The sequence below is a fragment of the Ips typographus genome, linkage group LG1 (assembly GCF_016097725.1).
Source record: "Ips typographus isolate SLU linkage group LG1, UJ_Ityp_2.0, whole genome shotgun sequence".
Classification (NCBI taxonomy): domain Eukaryota; kingdom Metazoa; phylum Arthropoda; class Insecta; order Coleoptera; family Curculionidae; genus Ips; species Ips typographus.
Genome location: NC_138422.1, coordinates 26,211,840 through 26,236,076, shown reverse-complemented (window position 1 = coordinate 26,236,076; position 24,237 = coordinate 26,211,840). Strand labels below are relative to the sequence as shown.

The 24,237-nt window shown below is 32.1% G+C and overlaps 2 protein-coding genes across 2 annotated transcripts in view; one reads left to right on the top strand and one right to left on the bottom strand.

The window, feature by feature from the left end:
* LOC145723931 (uncharacterized) overlaps positions 1 to 24,237 on the top strand; it is a 118,293-nt gene that overhangs the window by 5,580 nt on the left and 88,476 nt on the right. Inside the window, exon 2 of the mRNA XM_081971992.1 lies at positions 3,797 to 4,345. Within this exon, the coding sequence (XP_081828118.1) occupies positions 3,820 to 4,345 (526 nt within the window). The 5' untranslated portion in view covers positions 3,797 to 3,819. The remainder of the gene's footprint in view (positions 1 to 3,796; positions 4,346 to 24,237) is intronic.
* Positions 8,340 to 13,491, bottom strand: LOC145740587 (cytochrome P450 9e2-like). Its single transcript, XM_081996185.1, has 7 exons — positions 13,268 to 13,491; positions 13,047 to 13,213; positions 10,123 to 10,294; positions 9,901 to 10,069; positions 9,706 to 9,844; positions 9,412 to 9,654; positions 8,340 to 9,357 (listed from the first exon to the last, which is right to left on the bottom strand). Exons 1-7 carry the CDS (start codon positions 13,474 to 13,476, stop codon positions 8,921 to 8,923), a joined length of 1,536 nt encoding a protein of 511 aa, XP_081852311.1. The 5' UTR covers positions 13,477 to 13,491; the 3' UTR covers positions 8,340 to 8,920.

Here is a 24,237-nt window from a genome sequence, read left to right as displayed (position 1 = left end):
CATTTTCAAAGACTTTTCCTAAACGATTTCTCATGTCGGAATTTCTGCAGGCAAAAGTTCCATATAATAGAGAAAGTTTCGTCACAATAGACCTCTTAGGCGACTCATTTTTTAAACGGCGCCTTTCCGTATATGTGCGCCGGGAAATAATTTGATTTTTCTTTCAATTACCGCGGAAGACCCGATTTATTTGTTTGTCTGCCAAATATTGAAAGTGACACTGCCAAATTTAATATTGCAGTAATGTAACCATTAGTTTTTATAAATAAAATTACACTCAAATTAGGTACTGTTAACTGGTTTTCTCTACTATACAGTGTGTCGCTGAAAGGTGCGAAAAAGTTGATAACTTTGAAGATACAGAGTGTCAAAAGTTCAATTTGGGTTTAGTTTTTCTTAGTTTTGTAAAATGTAGAGGGCGCTACGACACCTTGTACACATTTAAAACCAAATAATTTTTTGAGTAACCCTGTATTTCATTTTTCAATAAAAATGTTTATTTTCCAACATCTTTTGTCTAAAAAAGGTGTACGTGGTAAGATTTGATATGGGTAGCCGTTTTTGAGATATCTGGATTTAAAAAATGTACTACATGATGACTATGTACTTCATGGTATCATTAAACAGTAAGATTTAGAACTAAAAAGTAAAAAAATACATTAAATGTGTTGTTAATTTTATTATCTAGTAAAAATGATACCTAATAAGAGATTTATCGACAACAAAAGTTAAAACATTCTAATTAAAAAAAGCTTTCAACAAATATTCAAAATGACTTCCATTTTCGTGTCTACTATACGTTTTAAAAAATTAAATTCAATTCTCTTTAGCATTTTAGTTTCCTTAATTCATCTTCTGGACATTAAATCCAGATATCTCAAAAACGATTGCCCTCAATCAACTCTTACCACGTATACCTTTTTTTAGATAAAAGACGATGGATATTAAAAATCTTTTACAAGGGAAATAAGAGCAGACTTGTATTTTTCAAGTTATTAAAAAACAATATTTCGGAAAAACTAATACAAAATTGAACTTTTGACACCCTGTATCTCCAAAATCATCGACTTTTGGACTGAGGTAAGTTAGGCTATATCCTCATATTTAAGCTTCGAGAATTTGTGGTAGCATTTTTTCCCCTGTGACACCCTGTATACTGAGAAAAAGTAATTTAATTTTTATACGTTTACTAAGCAACTCTTAAAGTATCAATTCGTTTTTAATTACTTCTCCTTGATAATCCTTTTTCAAATTTTCACATTTACCATAACCTAAATTTTGTATTTCTCTCAGAACAAAAAAACATTTTTCCATCTAATCAACATACTCATTATGTTTTTTATTATTCTTCCATCTATTTTAACTTAACTTCAATAGGTTTCTCATTTACCTTATCTTAAGTTTCCTCGTACCACTCGTATTTGAACTCCAAACGGTTTCATGCATACATTATCGCCATTTAAAAGAGCCAACAAATTCTAAGTAAGAAATAAGGGGTATGTAAATGTACAGGGTGTCCTAAATCGAGACTCGCTTATTTTTAAAAATACAGGGTTGCGATTTTCATGATAGTAGGCTGCTTTTTCGTTTTTAAGATACAGAGAAAAATTGAAAAATATTATTTTTGAAATTACCTTTCGTTTCTCAGATATCCTTAAACTTATTGAAAAGATAAATGAAAAACACAAAGCTTTCTCCAAAATATTTTTTTTTAATAATTATAATAATTTAATTTTAAAATATTCACGTTACCTGTAGGTAAAGAGGCATAAATGAAAATTCATGTTTTAAATTATTCTAATTACTGAGCAATTAAAATTGTAAGTACCTGTAACATATTCTTATATTTTAATTTTGGTGGTTAATTTATTATTCTTTTTGGAACTAAATGTCTTAGAACTTTTAAACATGTATTTATTTTAATAAACAAAACTGCAAGCAACTAATTTCTTAATTATAAAACTGAAGAAAAAAGAAATAGCAAACATTTTAAAAAAAATAAAAAGTCAGCCACTCTACAAAAGTGTTGAAAATGGGACACCCTGTACAGTTTCCAGAAAACGGCTTTTAATTCAAAATGTTTAATATATTATTGTAATAATGCAACTGTTGTGCAATGTGCTATCTTTTTCACTAACCATCATTGGAGCAAATTTCAACAAAATTGACTGAAAAGTACCGTCTAACCTATTCCAAGTTAAACGGTTTTTTCCATTTTCCTATCTACCCGAACACAAATTTTAGCTATTTCAAAGTTAATTCATCCACCCCATTCTAAATTTTATGTTTTTTACGTTTTTCTCACAAGCCCAGTTTTTTTGGAGTTTAAAGGCAGTATTAGCAGATTTTTTAAAAGATATTTAAAAGCGTTTCTGAAAATTATCGAAACGTTCAGAACTGTCTGGCATTTTGAAAATGGGCCTGTCCCACAATTTTTTTTTATTTCATAACTACAAAGACGGATTGAAAATATTATACCCGTATTTTTTTGTTTTCAAAAATATTAAGTCTAAATAGAAAAAAAATGATGATAAAAACTACATTAATATCATGTTTTAAACGCCCGCCGCCGGTGACGTACTACACTATCAACCAATCAGCGACAAGAAGTGAAACAGTTGGCGTGCAACAGCCAATAAAATGGCCCAGAATTACGTACGTCACATGCGCGCCAAAACAGATCTTTTAAATTTAATGGACAAATTCAAACTAATGTAGGAACATTTACGACCATAATTTTTTCCTCAAGAATATGAAAAATTAGTTTTTTGCTCCTATTCTTTCGATTCCAGTCATTAAAACAAAAATTTATGATATATGGGATAGGCCCATTGTGTTAGGAAGCTTACCTATATAAAATAAATTTAAAAATGTCCCTATGGAAGAACTGATAAGATGCCAAAACAATCGTAAGCCTATATTCCTAATCAGCAACATTTCAAAAAGCTTAAGTGTAAAACTGTTTCATCTTTACTTCCATATAAATAATTTTTAAGTTTTTAGATGCTTGTGTGTGATTTTTGGAGAATTGTGATGTTTTAAAAGGTTCATATTAAAATGATTCTAGAGTCATCTCACATTAATAATAGATTACCGAGAAGCCTACAAAGTATTCAGTACATTCAGTTACACAAAATTCGCAATCATCAAATTGCTGTTGTCATATTTAAAACTTGTCTTCAGGTGGTTCTCAGACAATTTTAACCCCAATAAAATTTTCCATAACGATTAGTTCTATATAACATGGTTAAAACAAAAAAAACAACGTTTACTAAAATGGGTTATTTCCGTTTTCTTTTTTGGAAAAACAAACTTTTACATCAAAATAAATACAATAAAAGGTCGGCCACAAGTGAATTTAAGAGGCCGATCGTAATGGAAACAACTTGTCAAAACCATTGCCTGCCTTTAAGCCTCGCTCGATTTATCCCCAGTAAAACATTACAGGAAACTTTCCACCCAGAAAGGCATTATTTTATTTGTAGCAAGGCTGGCAGTGTTGGCGTTATAGCGCTCGATTTTTTACGGTGATTTGTAACCATCGGAATGTCAGCTTTTGTTTAGGAAACTTCGCTTCGGATTAAAGTGTTCGGAAACTGATTTTCTCATTTATTATCGGTCTCGGCTACAATAAAATGCGGGGAAGTGTACAAGCGGCAACACCGCAAAAGAAAACTACAACAGTATTATAAAGAATATATGGCCTCATATTCGAACCTATACATATGGCATATGTCTTTTTGCTAACCACCCAAATATACCAGAAAAATCATTTGATTTTTTTAAATTTTTCCAGTTTTAATGGATTGAACCAACAGCATGGACGACATAAACTTTGCGGCCCAGTGTTTGGTTCAGCTGTCCAACAGCAGGTACCACTTCACTGTCCCTCTGGACCTTTCCCACAAAGAAGGTAGTCGAGATCCCCCAATTGAAAACCAGCAACCACCTGGAGATGTTCCAGAAAATGTACCCACCCAAAAATCTTCATATATGGTTAGCAGAATCCTGACAGATTTGAAACAAATCAAACAGGAACCTGTACCGGAAGTTCCACCAGTGCCGGACAATTGTAAAACGGACGAAACGCGGAAAAATTTAAAAAAGGATAAACAGAACAGAAAAGTGTCCGTGATGGCAGTGCATTTGAATCGGAGCAAAATGGAGAAAAAGTTAAATTCTAGAGACAAACTGTTCGGGTCGAAAAAAGTTTCAGTGTCCAAGGGGGTGAAAAGACACAGTGAAGGGCAAGTCGGCAGAAAAGTGCACAAGTGTTCGTACGAGGGTTGCTATAAGGCTTATGGAAAGAGCAGCCATTTGAAGGCGCATTTGAGGACGCATACAGGTAAGTTATTCAACTTTAAGAAGAAAAGTTATTTAATTTAAGTTTGTCGCTATGAGATATGATCTGAATTGCCCAAAAGTTCTCTTTGATGCAAGGCAATTTAAGGTAAAGTTTGAACTTTCTGCATGTTGAACCGGACAGGAAATTTCATGTATAGAAGTAGTGAAGTACCTTGTAATTAAAGTCAGTTGTATCTTTGAATAGTCCTGTAGATTTCAAACATTTTTCATGTATCATAACCTATAGCTATCTGCAACGGTTTTCAAAATATTGGCATTTTTAGTTTTTGGAGTATCATACCTCCCAATCTGAATAAGATAGAGCAAAACCGCGTGCATGTTTTTATCTTAACTTTTTGAGATGTGTCGCGTGGTCATTTTAGAAAATTTGACAGGTGTTAGTGTTTTTACTGATGAAACCTGTCAAAATTAAAAATAGTACCAAATGAAAGATCTCAAAAAGTTGAACATGCAAGCCGTTTTGCTCTATCTCATTCTGGTTAGGAGTTATGACACTTGAAAATCTGAAATTGATCATTATTCAAACATCAATATCTCGAAAACCGTTTTAGATAAATATAGGCTATAAAACATGAAACATATTTGAAATTGATAGGACTATTCAAAAATGCAAGTTGACATCAACAAAATGAAAATCCTAAAATTGAATTTATGCAGTAATTTCTGAAAATCATACACGTTGCAACTTATGGTGACAAAGCTAAAAATTTAATATTGCATGTGACTAGCAAAATAGCATTCAAATTGTAACGTCGCAAAAAGTTTAAAAAGGAATTTATGACAATATTGCCGATTCTGGCAGAAAATGCACTGTAAAACTGTTCCGAATTGAAGACTTTTGATTTGCTTTTCAGTTTACCGTTAAAATTACAAACAATGGCTATTTACAATATTTCGGTACGTTGAATACAAAAATAATAGTTTTATTTGAACTAGTATAATAGATATTATACAATTTTGCAATTTCTAGTACGATATAGCAAAAACCCGAGGATTAAATTTTAATTTATTACTGCAAACAAAAACTGTGCCAGTCTATAAATTCAATTTATCATTAACTGTACACCCGGGTATAAAGCAGGGCATTATGGTAGTTGCCAAACGTTCGTTATAAATAAAATGATATGGCTGCATCGACGTTGAGGGATTATAAATAAGCATATTTTAGTTTCCAATTTCCATTTACCATTAATAGCGGATATTGATATTGGATTTAATGCGTACCTCATAGAGCGATTAAATATTGATTCAAAAATAACCCATTTGGTACGAAATATATTATGATGACAAAAAGTGTTTATGGACTTTGGGTTGCATTAGTTTATTTTTTGCATTAGCATTAGTTTTGGGTTGTATTGAATATGAGCAATAAAAAATTATGTGAAAATTTGTTGGTGTACTGGAAACCAAAATAATGTGTGCTTTTAATGCTTTTGCCGATTGAAAATTTACTTCATATAATCGCAATTTTTTTATAAAATAATAAATTATACTGAGTGACAAAAAACCTTGTTTTTTATTCTATAATTTTATTCAACTATTCAGATTTGTAGGCAAATCACAGTTTATTACTGATTAAGACCTGCCAGAACTTTGAAAATAGACTTGCTTTTTGTTCTTACAAGTTTCAAATAGCGCATTCAAAAGTAATTTAGTAACATTTGTATGTTTTATAGTGTGATTCCGTTAAATATGAGCTATTTGTATTATTGAAACGTAAAATGCATTACTACAAGATAATACTAAGTTTAAGAAGAAGGGTTGTGATAAAAGAATATGCTTTTAGTTTAACTCATCATTGGATGAGAGAAAAACGAAAGGATTGTCGCATATTTATGTTGGGTCAATTTTACCAAACTTATACAATGATTCAATGATGTTAATTGTTAGTTTGAAAATTGATTAATATACAAACAGTTTGACTTAAAAAAAATGATATTAGCAATTGCTATACATGACAGCTTGTGTAAGACAAGAACATTTGAAGACAATTTGAAAAACATTTTGCAGGTAGAAACTACAAACTCAATTTTCTCCTCCAAAACTGCTTATTGGCATAACAAATGTCAATAAACCAAATTGAGAAATATTTTCCTACATCTGAAAGCTCTTCAACGATAAGAGCTATATCATTTTTTTTATTAGAACCAGAACAGTCAATAAAAATAAACAGTAAATAAGGAAATTGTATAAATGAAAATTTTGCTTAAAATGTTACATTGTTGTATAATTCTTGTCCCTCATCAGTCTGATAGATACTTTAAAACTTAATTACAAATAGTTCTTATTTCTTTCTATTTTATTGAATTTTTTACTAAATATAACTTTTTCTATGCTAATTATTACTTCAGAATCTCTGAATATCAGAAAACATACTGTGAGCTAATAAAATTGAAGGTAAACCGCAACATTTTTCCGCAGATCGAAATAAAGTGAAACCCATACTTTTATCGAGAATTTTCCGAAGCGTTTAAACTCAAAACCAAAACTCCATAAAATAAAATATCTCACTCCTTAGCCGATACATAACTCTGGCTCGTCGGCGAACAAGTTTTAAATCGATACTCGGTCTCGAGCAAGCTTATAAAAATTTCAAGAAAACCCAATTGTTCGAAACCGGCTTAGGAGCCAAAGAGAATTAGGAGTTCCGTTATTCTTAAGATTAGATTATCTGAGGGGGGAGCAAAAATTGTAAAACGCGGTTCGGATTTTTGATTAAATTGCCGCCATTAACCGACGAGATTGATCGTTTTTTTGCGGTCGCGGATTTTCTTGAACGTTCGCAACTAAATAATTTACTCGAAATGCTGGACCAGTAATTAATGAGGGAATTTCAAATAAATTGCTCTCAGTGAAAAGTCATTATATAACGCAAAACGCCAACAGAGACACTATACAATTTTCGTGATAAATTAACTCACTAACTAATTGAATTGCGCAATTAATTCTGCTGCCGCTGACATTGGCTGACAATTTATAATTCTGACTGTTGCACTCGTTTTAATTACTTACTCTGCATAATGCGTTGAATGCAGCAGCAACGTATTGATGGATATGTCTATCTATTCATGATTTGAATCGAAGATGAACTAAACTGAAAGCAAATTTTGGACAGCAACCCATTTACAGTTATGTTTCATCTACTAGTGATGTTCCTCCTAAAGCAAGTTTCAACAACCTGAATGATTTAATGAATATCGGCACAACTAACCCTATCCTGGAGATAGCCATTATACGCAACTTTAATTACATATAATAACATCTGAGTATAATTTCCTATTCCACATTACCATTAAATTATGAAATTGCCTCCAGCTGCCAGCAGGAATTAGTGCCGTAAATACACATTAAGTGCATCGCCCAAGTATGAGTTCAGCAATAGTTAAGTTGCTTTCTGTGTTTCTAATTATTTTAGTAAGGATTACCGCGATGGGAATGTTGCTCAAAATAATCCCCGTAACGTTAGTTCGCTTCCAAGTTTACTTTAAATGGGCTCTCAGTTGATAATTGTGTAAATTTGAGATGGCCACGCCTCGCGGAACTTAACGGTTACGATGTACTAACACCGAATGCTCTAGCCCGCACTAAATGTTAGGAATTTAACCGCAACTTTGATAATGTACGAGTAAAAAAATCAATTAATACATTAATGAGGCCGATTGTAAATTAAGATTTTCATTGTTAAAATCCATTCATTCGACGATACAGAGTAAACAAAATTCGTACAACAACTAATTTAGTTTTGCTTCTTCTGGAAAAAAATTCTGACAGGATTTTTCAGTTAAAAAGGCGTAAAAAAATTAAGAGTCCCAGAAAAAGAAGGTGATAAATAGGCATAACAAAATAATGTTTTAGAGTAGATATCGGTCATCGACCAAAGTTTTGATTACTTTTACTTCAAAAGGAGGATCATCGCCAGCAATTATGAAAGAACAGAAGATTTGTGTATTTAATGAGCACAACTATAAAGCGTGTTACAGTTTGCATATTTTATCTAATATTTTGATATGATCAGCCGCTTACCTTTTTGGTTTTCCATTCGTGATTTATTACTAACAATAACAATGAATAAACATAATAGGTGATTTGAAAACATAACATAAGTAATTATGCTAAAAAGTCCTATTTCCAGAGCCCATTTTGGTTAACCTAAGCTTTGTTTCTTTTTCTGTCAGTATTTTTCCATATGACGAAGCGAATGCAATTTTTAACTCAGAATGTAAATTTACCTCAAAATACTTATTTTGTACTTTTATTATTATTTTGGTTAGAGCTATTTTTAATGTGACGTTTCGCTCTAAACTGCTCTACTTTGGCCTAATTTAAAATACCTTGCAACTTTACCTTAAGGCGCTAATCACTGACTAAGCAATATTTTTTGAGGGTTCTCCTCGTAAACTAATTTTTGGAAAAAAGTTTTTCTCCTACTATTAACAATAATCATCTAACCTAACTTCATCACTCATACTGATTCATTACATTTATAATTTTTCAGTTTAAAATTCTGTAAAAACTAGAAGTTTACAAAAATAAAATAAGCATCATAATTTATAAGTCATTTCAAATTTTGAATTTGCCTCATACCAACCCAAAAACCATTCTGAAGTTGGTATTGAAACGGCCAAGCGGTTATCTTTGGTACTTTGGGCGTCTTATCAGTAGGTAGTAATTCAAATTTCATCAGCATATGATACAACAAAGCCTTCATTTCCAATAAAGCAAATCGATAACCCAAACAAAGCCTGTGGCCAACTCCAAACGGCATGTAAACGTATGGGTTCAAATTGGACTTATTTTCTTCAGAAAATCGTTCTGGATCAAACTTTTCAGGATTTGGATAATATGCCGGATCGCGATGTATTCCATAAATTGGTATAACAATTCGGTCTCCAGGTTTAAGTTTAATTGAGATGTTGTTAATAGTCTGTAATGTGTAGGGTTTCACTACTAATCGATCAGTTGATACAAATGATGGCCATTTCCTTAAAACTTCTGCAACATTTTTTAGATAGAAATTATTCAAGTTGATCAGTTAATCTTCCTTACCTGAAATTACCATATCCATGTAACCCATCCCTTGCAAAACATCTACAGTCAATTTTTTGTACTTTTGCGATGTTTCAACTATTTCTTCTCGTAATTTTCTTTGAACAACTGGATTTATAGCCAACTCATAGGTCGCAAATGACAAGGTTGTTGCCACAGAGTCTAATCCTCCAAACAAAATTATGAAAGCGTTTGCGATTATTTCTGTGGAGGTTATAGGCGTTGACAAGTTATGCTTCTCGTCTGAAACTGTACGTATTAGGGCAACATTTACCGAACATCTGAAATGTCTACCTTTTTTGGTTGCTTCAACGAGTAAATGCACCACATCTGTACGATTAGTGGGCTCTTGCTGTTCCTGCTTGACTCGTTGTTCAATAGCTTCAAGAAATAAAGCTCCTTTTTTTCGGTCTATAACTTCCAAGTTTAACAACTGAAAGCAACAAATATTAAGTATTATTATACGTTTACGTTTTTTTAGGTTGGTACTTTGGATATCCTAGAAGGAAGAAGCTGTAAAATTAGCAAACGACTAATCCTTTTAGCTGACTTAAAATTAGTTATATGTCTAACAGACTTGTAAAACTCGTTATTTTTATCAGTCAAAGAATCCACTTTAATTCCAAATGCCGTGCTAGCAATTACATCATTTGTGAATCTGCAAGTTAATAATAAAACTTCTCTACCAGGCTCAAAAAAGTTTATTATTACCTGGTAAAATAATTATTAAGATTCAACTCAGTTATAAGTTTTCCCTCAGTTACAGTTTTCAAAACATCCACAAACTGTTCAACTTCTTCAACAATCAAAGTAAACATCAACTTTAATTTACTGCTCGTATACAAGGGAGTTAAAAGGGATCTAACGTTTTTCCACTCTTGACCTACGATAAACAATAATATTGTGTGTTATAACACATTTAAAATTAGAGCTATTAATTTAACGAATTATGGGATTTCTGATTTCCTGAGACTTCCTTGAATCAGAAGAAGAACGCAATTAACAGATTGGCGGTTAAGAGAGTACAAAAGTGTTGGCAGACCTCAAAAAAAATTACGTGACAATATCCAGAAGAGTTCCGGAAAAAACTGGATGAGGACTGCTATGGACAGGTGGAAAATATGGAAGAGGCCTACATTCACGAGTAAATTAGAATAGGTTGATAAGAAGAAGAAGAATTATGGGATTTATAATACTTGTGATACATTCAAAACTGTATCGTATCATTAACAACGGCGATGTGAACATAAATTATGAAAGTCAACATTAACATTAAGTAAAATTTTGATATTTCCGATGATATAACAGCTACAGCTAGCAGTATAAGGTATCATATAGAAAAGGCAAATTTTTAGTCACTGAGTTAGAAAGTCTTGGTAAACGGAAAAAAGAGGGTTGCTCAGTCATTAATCAGGCTTTAGAGAACATACCTCTGATCGAAGACACTAAAGGCCAAAATGTATTCGTCAATTTTGAAAACTGTCAATTTATTGTTTTTGAAGTTCATGGAAACTATTTACTTAGTTTTAATAGTATTGGGTATCTAACGTGTTATGCATGCTTTTGTAACTATCTTAATAAATAATACAGGGTGGTCCAGTTTTAAGTGTCAATAATTCATCATTCGATAGCTAATCAAAAAATAAGTTGACTTGCATTATGTCATTTTTCTAAAAAACGTTTCCTAAGGAACATACAGTCCTCCAAATTTCAATTTCAAAAATCGTTTTATAATGTAAAACTGAACATTCAAGACTTGTGAGAGTCCAAATTTGTACTGAATAGTCTAAAAACTTGCTATTTACTACTAGGAATAGTCTTATAATTCGTTTTCTCAGACTGCCATCCTGGTCGAGTGTCTGAAACTGGATTTCAAAAACTAAAAACAGTCCGGAAATCCAGACAAAGATTGTATTGTGCATGAAACCCATTTTTTACTTCTAAAGATAATCTAAAAGTTGAACTTAAGCTAGAACTGACTTTACTAGGACTAAAAAGAGTCCAAAAGTCTATTTTCAGGACTTTAATTGGTGTACAACTCAATTTTCTGGACCGGAACAAGTCTAGAAGTAAATACAATTTTGGACTATTTCATTTCTAAAAATTAGTTCTTAAGACTAATATCGTAGCATTTGGTAGCAAATGTTTTTACTTTTATTACTTTAATTTTTGACTTGAAGAAACTTGACTTTTGGAAATAGTCTTAAACTCGATTTTTCAGTCTTAAAAAGCACTAAAAACAGTCTGAATTTCTTAAAGATGCTACAATTTATTACACCTATGAGTTTGGAAGTCAATTTAATAGTGAAGAAGCTTGAAATAACATTTTCAAGATTATGGTCAGTGGACACACTGGCTTTTAGGCCTGATAAGTCAAAAAATTTGTAAAGATAGGTTGTAACACAATCTAGATTTTTAAGAAATAATTTTTATCTCGAATTTTCAGCACTGAGATGTCTAGAAGTCGATTTAATAATGACAAAGCTTGGAATGCCATTTTAAGTCTATGAAGAATGTGAAAATGTTTTTTGTTTTTTAAGTTTGCTGTGTCAATAACTTGGTGAAGATAGTCTTAAAAATCGATTTTCCAAGCTGAAAGGAATTTTGAAGCACTAATAATAGTCCAGAATTCTGAGAAAATGAAAAGCAAAGTAAAAAGCAAGAAGAGTTAGTTTTCAAGATAATTTTCATGAATCTAATATCAATGTCCTCTATCTAAGACTATTTTCAAGACTAAAATATTGAAATTTGTCTCAAAATTATGAAAACTTGCAAATTTTAAGCTTCTGATGTTACTTTTCATTAGTTCATAGTCACTTTTTGGTGTTTAAGTCAATTTTTAAAGTTTAAACGTATGAATTTGTAGTCAAAAATTCTAGAAAAAGTAGTTTTTTTATGTCTACAAATCAATTTTCAATATTAAAGTCTCTCGATTTGCATAAAAACTGGTTACAAACACAATTTTTAAGCTTCTGAAATCAATTTTTATTTTTTCTAAGTCAATTTTCAGAACTAAAGTCTTTCAGTTTGTCTGGAAACTATGAAAACTGGCTACAATGAAATTTTTTAAGCTACTTAAGTGAATTTTTCGTTTTCGGTCTTTGAACGTAATAACTGAATTATCTCGTAAACGAAGTTTTAAATCAGAATTTTATAAGAGGTAATTTCTTTTTCATCGTGAACAGTGTAATTTAAAAAAACCGTAATTTTTGAAAAATGAGAGACATAGAAGATAAGGCAAAAACATTAAAAGCATCTTCCTGTATCTACGGTACTGGAGAATTTTGGCAAACGTCATTCATAATGAGTATTAATTTCATAAGTGCTTGTTCCAAATTTGATCAAAATTGCTCCAACGGTTTGACAGTTATGACAAAAAAACGATTTTTTAAACAGAAATTTGAAGGAATGTATTTTACTTAGAAAGCATTTTTCAGGAAAATGACATAATGCATGTCAACTTATTTTTTAATTGGCTATGGATTGGTGAATTATTGACATTTAAAACTGGACCACCCTGTATAGTAACTAATTTGTTATGTGTGACTACAGTTTTATGTAGGTTTTGGCACGTTTAGGATATTAATAGTTATTAATAAAGGTTTTCGATACGACAAAATTCATTAATAAATGACCTCTCAAGCACAATAAATTGCGACTCCATAAAGGGTCTACATTTTCACCGAGTGCCTCCACATCTCGACCACAAAAATACTCAAAATCCTTCACAGTGATAATTTTTAGTAGTTCTGGATCAGTCACGCATAATACAGGATTGTACATTTTGTAGACACCTATAAAACTTGAATAAAATTCACTTTTAGAACAGGATACAATTAATATGAAGCCGTCTTACCCATTTGCTTTAGAGTTTCTCGTTAACCATTCCGTATATTTGGTACCAGCATCCTGCCCATTGAACATTTTCATTTTCCTCCAGCTGTCTCCAAATAACACCCATGGCGATTTGCTCTGGTACACTCCCAAGGTTTTCCAGTAAGACAACGGTTTTACCAGAAAGTACCAAGAAGCGATTAATACTACTGCGACTAGCCACAACATCATTGGAGCTTAATTATAAAATGAAGTTATAAATCGGTAGATTGTTTTAAATAGGGGCCTCAGCTGATAAAAAATCATTGATAAGTTGAATGTACATTAAGTATTAATTAAATTTGCTTAACCATTTTTCTTTTGTTGCCTTTACAATAGAAACAGATTAATCAGTTTTAACCTTTTTGTAAACATATAACTGGGTTAACACAAATAACGTTAATAGCTTATTTTTTTCATTATTGCATTTGCAGTTCATTGATGGGTTGTTGCCCTCATCCTGCTGTTAATCCACAGCAGAATCAGGATTAATTTTGTCAGACCTGTGAAAAATGTGGCAAATGGATTGAAAGAGGAACCCCTTTGAGTGTCCTTCTAGATTACCGGATCTAAAGCCTCTGAACTTTTTTTTTTTGATAAACTAGATTTTTTATAAACTTCAGAAAGCTGTAGCTGTAGCTGTGACTGTCAATAATGTATGAGAAAATCTGTAGCTACCCAGATACTTACCTACTTACTCTTAAAACTTTCAAAGTTCAAATTAAAACCGAGCATTCTATACCCAATTAATAAAATGACAAACAATGGAAAACACTTAGCAACTAGAAATTAAAAAAGATTACTCAAATTGTATTCGTGGAAGTTAAGATCCATTTAAGAACGTTTCCCTTTAATGAATGTTATAAAGGGTCCTGTCGTTACGACCGAGTGTTCATTTGTTAAATGCACGTTTACGTTTTGTTTTCCCAGTAAAGTCAGCTGTAAAGCCGAATTAGTTTTTACTTGTATTCTCAGCGAAAAAAGTCTTAAACCTTCACCGATAATAAGTTCGCTCTGTTTAAAATGCCCGGTACCGAAGCAACAGCAAAGAAAAACATTTTCCCTCCGTCGTGCGGAAAATAATTAAGTAAAACGTTTTGCGGGGAAAACTACACGGAACAGATTCCACCGTTTATTAGTTTCGGAATGATCGCGGGGCCGGAAAATCGGTCCAACAATAACAGACAAACGTGCCAGCCAAATGAACCGTGTTTTGGAGTAAAATTGTGTAGAAACTGGTTTGTTACTTTAATAAAGTAAACAATATAGTGTGTCCTAAATTGCAGTTGAATGCTAGAAGTAAGAATTTTAAATAAATTCCGAAATGAAAGACTTTTAAACCAAGCCAAATATGTCAAACCAACACATTTTTTTTTTCATATAAAAATATGTATAAAAAATTGGAAAAAACTGTTTAAAGTGCTTATTTCGGCTAATTAAAGGTTTTTTAACTTTAAGGGCATCGGTGAAGCAAAACGTCTTATGGGAGATTCAATGCATTTTATGACAATCTTTTAACCCAAATTAAAAAAAAACTAGGCTAGATATTGCTGTTTTTTAAACGGCATATGAAAGAAGACTAGAATGTGCGAAAGTCAATATAATTTTAATAGTACGTCAATTAAAATATTTAGAAGCATTTTAACAAAATGCTAAAAATACCATAATTTTCAAGTCACTATTTTTCCTACCTGCAAAACTTTTTTGGTGACAAAAATAACTTTCGCACATTCCCCAAACCTTTAGCTATTTAATAAAAAAAAATCAGGCAAATAACTTAAAAATTAAAGTCGTAATTTGGGTTAAAAGATAGTACTAAAAAGTTGCTCGAATTTCGGAGCGGAAATCTTGCATCTTTGTTCCATATCACCCTAGGAGCATCGTCGCTTAAACAGTAATGTCTGCGTTAACACTGCCGTAGTTTTATCGACAGAAACAAAGAACGAACAGTGTTTTTTATATATTTTTCTACACGTAGGCCAAGCATCGCGATCGGAAAACGTAAAGTCTTTACCGATCCCCTTAACTCATCAATTTCACAAAATCGACACATTCTTTCATCATTTGTTTCTATGATACAGTAACGAAAACACTGCAGCTGTATAAAAACTTTACAGTTTCATAAGTATATTTTTGACACAACAATCACGTCACGTGATAGCTGTCAACCATATCATAAATGTCAAAATTAGCAGCAATCAGAACGTGGAGCTATTAAAAACAGTTTTATTTGTGAAAACGAAATAAATCTTACAGCTTCATAGGCCTGTTTTTTGACAGTTGTGACGTGACAACTTTGTTGAAAAAGTGTTTTAATGTCACGTGACAGCTGTCAATTACGTAACAAGTGACAAAATTAGCCTCAATCGGAGAATGATCATTTCAACTGGTTTCACTGAACTATCATTGACGAAATGAACTGTACAGCTTCTTGCACGTGTTTTTGACAGTTGTGACATAACTATAAAGTTAGACAATGTGTTAGTGTCACGTGATAGCTGTCGATCACGACATAACTGTCAAAATTCAGTCTCAATCAGAACATGGTACCTACTCTTAAAGTCACCGTTTCAATTTCTGTTGACGTATCAGCGACGAAATAGATTTTACAGCTTTATGGTTATGTTTTTGACAGTTATGACGTAGCAGTTTTGTTTTGTTGAAAAAGTGTTTTAATGTCACGTAACAGCTGTCAATTACGTAACAAGTGACGAAATTAGCCTCAATCAGAGAATGATCATTTCAATTTGTTTCACTGAACTATCATTGACGAAATGAACTTTACAGCTTCTTGCACGTGTTTCTGACAGTTGTGACATAACTGTAATGTTAGACAATGTGTTAGGGTCACGTGATAGCTGTCGACCACGACATAACTGTCAAAATTCAGTCTCAATCAGAACGTGGTACTCTTAAAGTGCCCGTTTCAATTTCTGGTTGACGTATCAGTTACGAAATAGATTTTACAGCTTTATGGGTATGTTTTTGACAGTTGTGACGTAACAGTTTTGTTCAAAAAGGGTGTTAATGTCACGTGACAACTGAGTTATTAGAATGACTCAATTTATGTGGAAGTAACAAAACTACTCAATAACTAGAAACTGGCGGTGGAACCATCAACACAAGCAAAGCAAAATATTTAAATTATAAATTATTTTTTCTGCCTTATTTTGAAATAAAAGACTAGGTTTAGCTATGTTGATGGTATGTATAGAAATTTTAAAATAATCAATACAAAAACATTTAGAGAACCATTACAAATCAATAGGATAAACGAAGATAGAGAATGACATTTTTTGAAAAGACAGTTTACCGAAGTGGATGTGATCTAATTTCATTTAGTGACAATTTAGTTGGTCAGAAGATCATTAAAACTTTCTAACAAGTAGTCAGGTTTTATGATCTTCTATGTGCTGTATATACTCAGATTTTATATAACGAACATGATTTAGTCATTGAACTGTTTTGACATCTGTTAGGCATACAAAAGTTGTTATAAAACTCAATATTAAATGAAGCTTAAATTATACAAAATAAGACCAAAAATTACGTTATTATTCCTTAACGAATTGCGATTCAACATGAAACGAAAACAAAATGCTACGACAGTAAACGAGGACGCAGAAGGCTGGAAGCAAAATGTTATCGAAACAAACAAAACGTCCCAAGAAACAAAAAATTATCCCCCCGAATAAACACAATAAATTTTCCATTAACCGAGAAAGCGTAACTTTCAAATTAACATCAAAATCTCCGGCCCTGTTCATTAACTATACAAAGCGAATGCTTTCTGACCTGTGCCTGGCTTTTTTCCACGTTCCCGGACGTTTTGGGCCTTTCCTTTAGCGCTTTTCTCGAGAATTGTGTCTTAAATAATAATTGGAGCCGGATCGAACACGGCAGCGGCCTACAAAGCGGATTTTGTATGAAACATTCATCGGGAAAAAATGAGCCAATAAAAAATGAGCTTTGTATAAATTGCCCCCGATTCGAATCAATCAATTTTAATATAGGCCGCCGGTTTGGCGGTATTTTGTTAGTCTCCAGGGGTCCATAATTCATGAGGTTTTTGCTTTTCAACTAGATGAACGATCGAACGAAAAATTCTAGTTTTGCATAGACTTTTGTTGGAAATTTTATGGTAATCATGGGACTTTTTTCACAACAAGAAATTCACTGAAATGTTGTTGCTTTGAAAGTTTGTTAAAAACAATAATCAGTGGGAAGAATATGTAATTAGGTAAAGGAGGTAATATAAAATTTAATCGTAAAACAGCTAATTATACAAAATAAATAAAGAGAATCAATTTTGTTACTTTTACCTTTTGAATAATGCATTAGGCTGATGTAGATGTAAAATCTTAGAATCATATAATTTGTAATTCAGGTACACTCAATGATTACTGTTAATTTTGAGCTTAGTTAACTTGCTGAAAAGTAATTACTGTATATCAGACCAAATTATAAGTTTAGTGACATTTTCTTATGCTTTCGTTAAACTTAGCTAATCTAATATAAATCGAGATATAAACTTGTTTAATAAACTAAATGTTGTTTATGTGATTTAGAAAAAAACCTTTTTACACTATCAGAGGTTTTTTTTAACTTTGGAGGTAGTCAAAAAGAAAAAAATATTTAGGTTTATAGACTATACCTTACAAATAAAGTTTTACTCTTACTGTTAGTTAACCAGAGAAAAATACTGATTCATTTAAATGGAACGTGGCAGTTTAACTCAAGAAAGACCTTTGATTTCTGAGATACAGAGAATTTGAATTTTTGAAGATTGTTCTGGATACATTTTTAATCTGATAGTTACCAAAAACATATCAATATGCACTGCAACCGATCTGAAGAACATGAAGTTTCTGATAAACAGTTTTGATGACATTTTGAAATAATTGAAAAATAGAAATAAAGACGATTTTTAAAGTGATTTCAACTTTAATAGTAATTTCAAATAGTTTTGGATATTGCTAGCATTAGTGTCAAATAAGTTGATTGACCAATCTGATCATTTGTAGTAATTATACAGCAAAAGATTGATCAAGTAGTTAAATTTGATTTGAAAACCAGTAGAAATTTCTGGAACAGCCAAAATATAATTAACATTGCCTTTGTAAGTCACTTAAGGATTACAATAAATCCGATTGACATCATCTACTATACTGAATATTACTTAGACTTTCATTATTCAGCTTTCTTGAAGAAAACACCATTTTAAGCTAGTTGGTACGAAGGCGTAAAAAGGCCACAAACATTTTTTTTCTTAAATTCCTCGGAATAGATTTAGTTAAATTCCGACTTCCAACTCAGAATTTACATTGTCACATTGCAAAAGCTCTTCAAACCAAATTAGACAAAAATTTTCAGTTTGGCAACATTGCAAACATTCTTCGAAGCAAATTAGTAAAATTTGTTAACTTTGGCAACATTGCAAACACACTTCAAAGAAATTAGTCGGATTTGTCAGTTCGATTACATTAGAAACACTGTTCTTCGAACCAAAATTGTAGAATTTGTTAGTTTGATAACATTTCAAGGACACTTTTGAGCCAAATTACCAAATTTGGTCAGTTAGGCAACATTGCAAACAGTCTTCGATCTAAATTAGGAGAGTTTGTTAATTTGGCAACATTGCAAGCAAACACACTTCAAAGAAATTAGTTGAACTTGTCAGTTTGGACAGATTGGAAACACTCTTCAACCTAAATTAGTAAAATTAGTTTGGCAACATTGCAAACACTCTTTGATCTTAATTAGTAGAATTTGTTAATTTGTCAACATTGCAAAAACACTTTTCGAACCAAAATAGTAGAATTTGTCAGTTGGACAACATTGCAACTAAATTCCGAGTTTGAAGTCGGAATTTAACTAATTTCCGAGTTCGAAGTCGGAATTTAGTTAATTTCTGAGTTTGAAGTAAAAATTTAACAAAAATAATGTCTGTGGCCCTTCTACGCCTTCGTAAGTTGGAGCCTAAATTATGGAAAAATTGCTGTACTGGTACATTAATTCAAATTTTCCAGACAAGGAATGTCCTATTTGATTCTATATGTCATTTTTTGATTTGAAATCCCATTGTTTCATTAGCTTTATGGGTTTTGTTCAGCTTTCTGTCTACTGTAAAGTTGGGAAATCTAAAATATTATATTGTGAAAGTGGTGGCCTACATACATTTTATAACCGTTTTGTCGAACATGTCACTTCATTACCTAGACTAGTTTCCACGCAACTCTTGCCTTGAACACCAATCCCGTTATTGCAGTGCAGTTGGCATAAACGTTCCACGTTACCGGTCCAATAAAGCTGACGAGACTCCAGGCGTTATAAAAGGTTACGATGCCGATGCCGAAGAAAGAAAACCCGGTATTATTGTCGCTTAAGCAAAGTCATGCGCTCCCATAACTGGTTTATAGAAAGTTACGGGTGCAGCTGCCACGGATATAAGGAAAATATAATTTTATTTTCCCAGATGTTGTCCGAACACGTCCTGGCTGGATCAGGAGAAGATGGATATAAAGCAAGCTACAATTAAATATTTCCAGATTGAGTTTCATCTGGAGGAGAAAGACTTGTCTAAAGAAAGCCGCCGGGGGTAGGAGTACTTTAATTTCCATATTTCCTCCAAGACGCGATTTTTCCAATCTCCAATATCAAATTTCCTTGCAGACTGAGCTTCTGGAAACGTTCCAGACCTGGCGACGAAGCAATATGCTTTATGTATCGAAGTTTCCTTTGCTCTTAATCAAAACCGACTCCAATTACTTTGTATGGGCGCCAGTTCAGACTGCTTCTTTATAAAAAAATTAGTTCTTAACGTTCAAAAGACATTCAAATCGCTATTTTGATTACAATTTTTCAGTGCAGCATATTTCGATAGGATACCATTAGCGGGATTCTTAAATTTCAATTCTTAACTATGGATCGAAATGTTTTCGATACTTCCATAAACATGGATCAACATTTTTTCGAAAAAGACTTGTCTGCCGAAATAATTTATGATCCTTTTCTGCACCATTTCCAAATGTAGTTCAGAACAGACCAAGTGAGATTCAAAAAAGGTCAAGCGTAATTCAGAATAAGGAACTGCAAATCAGAAACCATCAAGTGATCATGGAGTTGTTCGTCTCATTTGAAAAATTCTTTGGCCCAGGGGAAAAGCAAAAATTGATTGAACTATTGGCAGAATTGTCAAAAAAGCTGGCAAATGGAAAATCCAGCAAGTAAATGGCAAAAGGTATAATTAGGTGTCCCTAAAATGTGCAGAAAAAATGCTACCACAATGTTCTTTAGGCTTCATATCATAATAAAAACTAATATTTCTGTGAAAAACTAATAGGTATATGACAGGTATATGACATTATTAACAAAAAAGTTTTTAGATTTCATAGAGATTTAAAAATGTGTTAAAAAATAGAGGGTTCCATTTAAAAAACTAATATTTTATCTTCCACGCCTTTATGAACCACCAAAAAGTAATTTTAAATTATGCATCTCAATATTCTCTAAAACTAAGAGAGAGATAATAAACTTTACTCTATCGTTGACTCACCTTGTACTGAGTTGAAATGCCTCAAATTTGCAATGCATTTTTTGTTGTATATGCTGTATATCCAGAAAGAAAACTTTTATTGAATATCAATTTGCGTATCTGACTCCTTAAGAAGTGGCCTTTCAAACCTTTAATTGCACCTTAAATTCGGCGATACAAGGTGTTGACAATAACCAAAAATTTGGCAATCTCGATTATTTCCAATAGCAGTTTATTTGATAAAGATGCTAAATGATTTTATTAGTAGTCTTATGGTAATAGTAGTATTCCAAACAAATATCTGCTTGGAAAGCTTAAGAAGATACAGGGTAAAATGTCATCAGGAGATGCAAAGTAAGCACTTATTTGCACAACAATTGTTTTAAAATATTAAAAGAAAACTAGTGTAGATATACTAGTCTGTATGACTCAATTAATAAAACAGAACCCTTGTCAAAAGGATTCGTCTGGTTGGTTTAACAATTCTCAATTTGGAGTCGACTAGAAAGCACGAGAAACTGCGGTGGGGCCATTTAAACGCCAAGGGCCATCGCTTCCCAACTAAAGCCAAAGACCCTGGAATATAATTTCACCGACCTGAAAGATATTAGTTAGGGACGTGCCTTTTACTTTCGGCTAGAATGTTGAATCGTCCTGTGCCGTGTCCTAATTCCGTGCACCGCAACCAACCCTCGCAAAAAAACATTTCCCCCAACCTAGATTTAAAAGCCAAATTAACTGTCCCGTGCGAAAACATTCCAACGGGCTTTTTCGGAAATTAATACCGCCCCCTAAAATGAACTGGAGCGCGGTCCAGATATTTGGTCCATTGGCTCGAAATAATGACGTTATTCAGATTTCCTCGTAATCAAACACTCGTCCATTGTTAAGGGCTCGTCCTGCCTGTCGACCGCCTGTATGGTGGTTTTCATTTTGATTACGACTCTAATACACTGAGTATCAATGAATTCTAGATTTTGCACATTTGGTTGGATTCATGAAATTATTAATTAGTGTACTGGACCTCCTGCAATAGAATCTAAATTCTACATCTTCATTTTTCCATTTTTAGTTATTTCTTTGAATTTGATTTCAAAATTTCTATTTCACAGGTTAAATGACACTTTTAAAGTTTAAACTAAAGTTACTTTTAATATTTGAACAAGAATCGTTGTGCAAATTAGTGCTTACTTTGCAACTTCTTCTGACATTTCATCCTTTATCTTCCTATGTTTTCCAAGCAGTTATTAGTTTGAAATACTACTGCTAATCAAGTCACTTACCATCTTTATCAAATTCCCACATTTAAAAATAAATTGGTAAATTAAGAAAAACTTGAAATTAAACTTAAACTAGTCGAACAAAAACTCACATTAAAGATTTTGAAAATAATAAATACAAAGTGAACTAACGAAAAGGTCGCACCCCACGGGTCTTAAGTAATCAGATACAATTTACAATCAGATAAAAATCCAAAAATGTACAGTGATTTGGTGGAGGAACCACAATTTACCTTACTGCCATGTTGTCAAATTCAGGGTGGTCCAGTTTTAAGTGTCAATAATTCACCATTTGATACCCAATAAAAAAATAAGTGGACTTGCATTATGTCATTTTTCTGAAAAACGTTTCCTAAGGAAGATACAGTCCTCCAAATTTCAATTTAAAAAATCGTTTTATAGTTTAAAACTAAATATAGAAGACTTGTGAAAGTCCAAATTTGTACTGAATAGTCTAAAAACTTTTTTACTACTAGGAATGGTCTTATGATTCGCTTTCTCAGACCTGTCATTCTGGTTGAGTGTCTGAAACTGACATTCAAGAACTAAAAAAAGTCCGGAAATCAAGACAAAGATTGTATTGTGCATGAAACTCAATTTTTACTACTAAAAATAGTATAAAAGTTGACTTTTAATGCTAGAACGGACCTTACTAGGACTAAAGAGAGTCCAAAAGAATATTTTCAAGACTTTAATTGGTGTACAACTCAATTTTCTGGACTGGACAACAAGTCTAGAAGTAAATTAAATTTTCGGACTATTTTATTTCTAAAAATTAGTTCTCAAGACTATTATTGTAGCATTTGGTACCAACATTTTTTACTTTTATGACTGAAGAAACTTGACTTTTGGAAATAATGTTAAACTCGATTTTTCAGTCTTAAAAAGCACTAAAAACAGTCTGAATTTCTTAGAGGTGCTACAATTTATTGCACCTATGAGTGTAGAAGTCAATTTAATAGTGAAGAAGCTTGAAATAACATTTTCAAGACTATGGTCAGTAGACACACTGGCTTTTAGGCCTGATAAGTCAAAAACTTTGTAAAGATAGTCTTGAAACTCGATTTGAGGCACTGAAAACAGCCTTAAAACACTAAAAACAGTCTAGTTTATTAAGAAATACCCGAATTTTTAGCACTGAGGTGTCTAGAAGTCGATTTAATAGTGACAAAGCTTGGAATGCTATTTTAAGTCTATGAAGAATGTAAAAATTGTTTTTTAAGTTTGCTATGTCAATAACTTGGTAAAGATAGTCTTGAAACTCGATTTTCCAAGATGAAAGCAGTTTTGAAGCACTAAAAATAGTCCAGAATTCGAATAAAATGAAAAGCAAAGTAAAAAGCACGAAAAGTTCGTTTTAAAGACAATTTTCATGAATCTAATGTTAATGTCCTGCATCTAAGACTATTTTCAAGACTAAAATATTGAAATTTGTCTTCAAATTATGAAAACTTACTTCAAATACAAATTTTAAGCTTCTGATGTCACTTTTCATTAGTTCAGTTACATTTTGGGTTTCAAGTCAATTTTTAAGGTTTAAATGTATGAATTTGTAGTAACAAATTCTTGAAAAAGTAGTTTTTATGTCTACAAGTCAATTTTTAGTATTAAAGTTTCTCGATTTGCATGAAAACTGGTTACAAACACAATTTTTAAGCTTCTGAAATGTTTATCTTTTCTTATTCAATTTTTAAAACTAAAGTCTTTTAGTTTGCCTGGACACTATGAAAACTGGCTACAATAATATTTTTTAAACTTCTTAAGTGAATTTTCCGTTTCCAAGACAATTTTTAAGTTGGGTTGGGTTAGTTTTGGATCTTTGACCGTAATAACGTGTAATAAAGTGCTTGTTCCAACTTTGATCAATATTGCTCCAACGGTCTGACAGTTATGACAAAAAAAACGATTTTTTAAACAGAAATTTGAAAGATTGTATTTTCCTTAGGAAGCACTTTTCAGGAAAATGACATAATGAATGTCAACTTATTTTTTAATTGGCTATGGATTGGTGAATTATTGACATTTAAAACTGGACCACCCTGTATAGTCTTAAGTAGCTGTTACACTGTTATACATTGAGTTGTACAATTAACATTGCAGTACAATTAGTTACAATTTACAACATACACACGTTACATT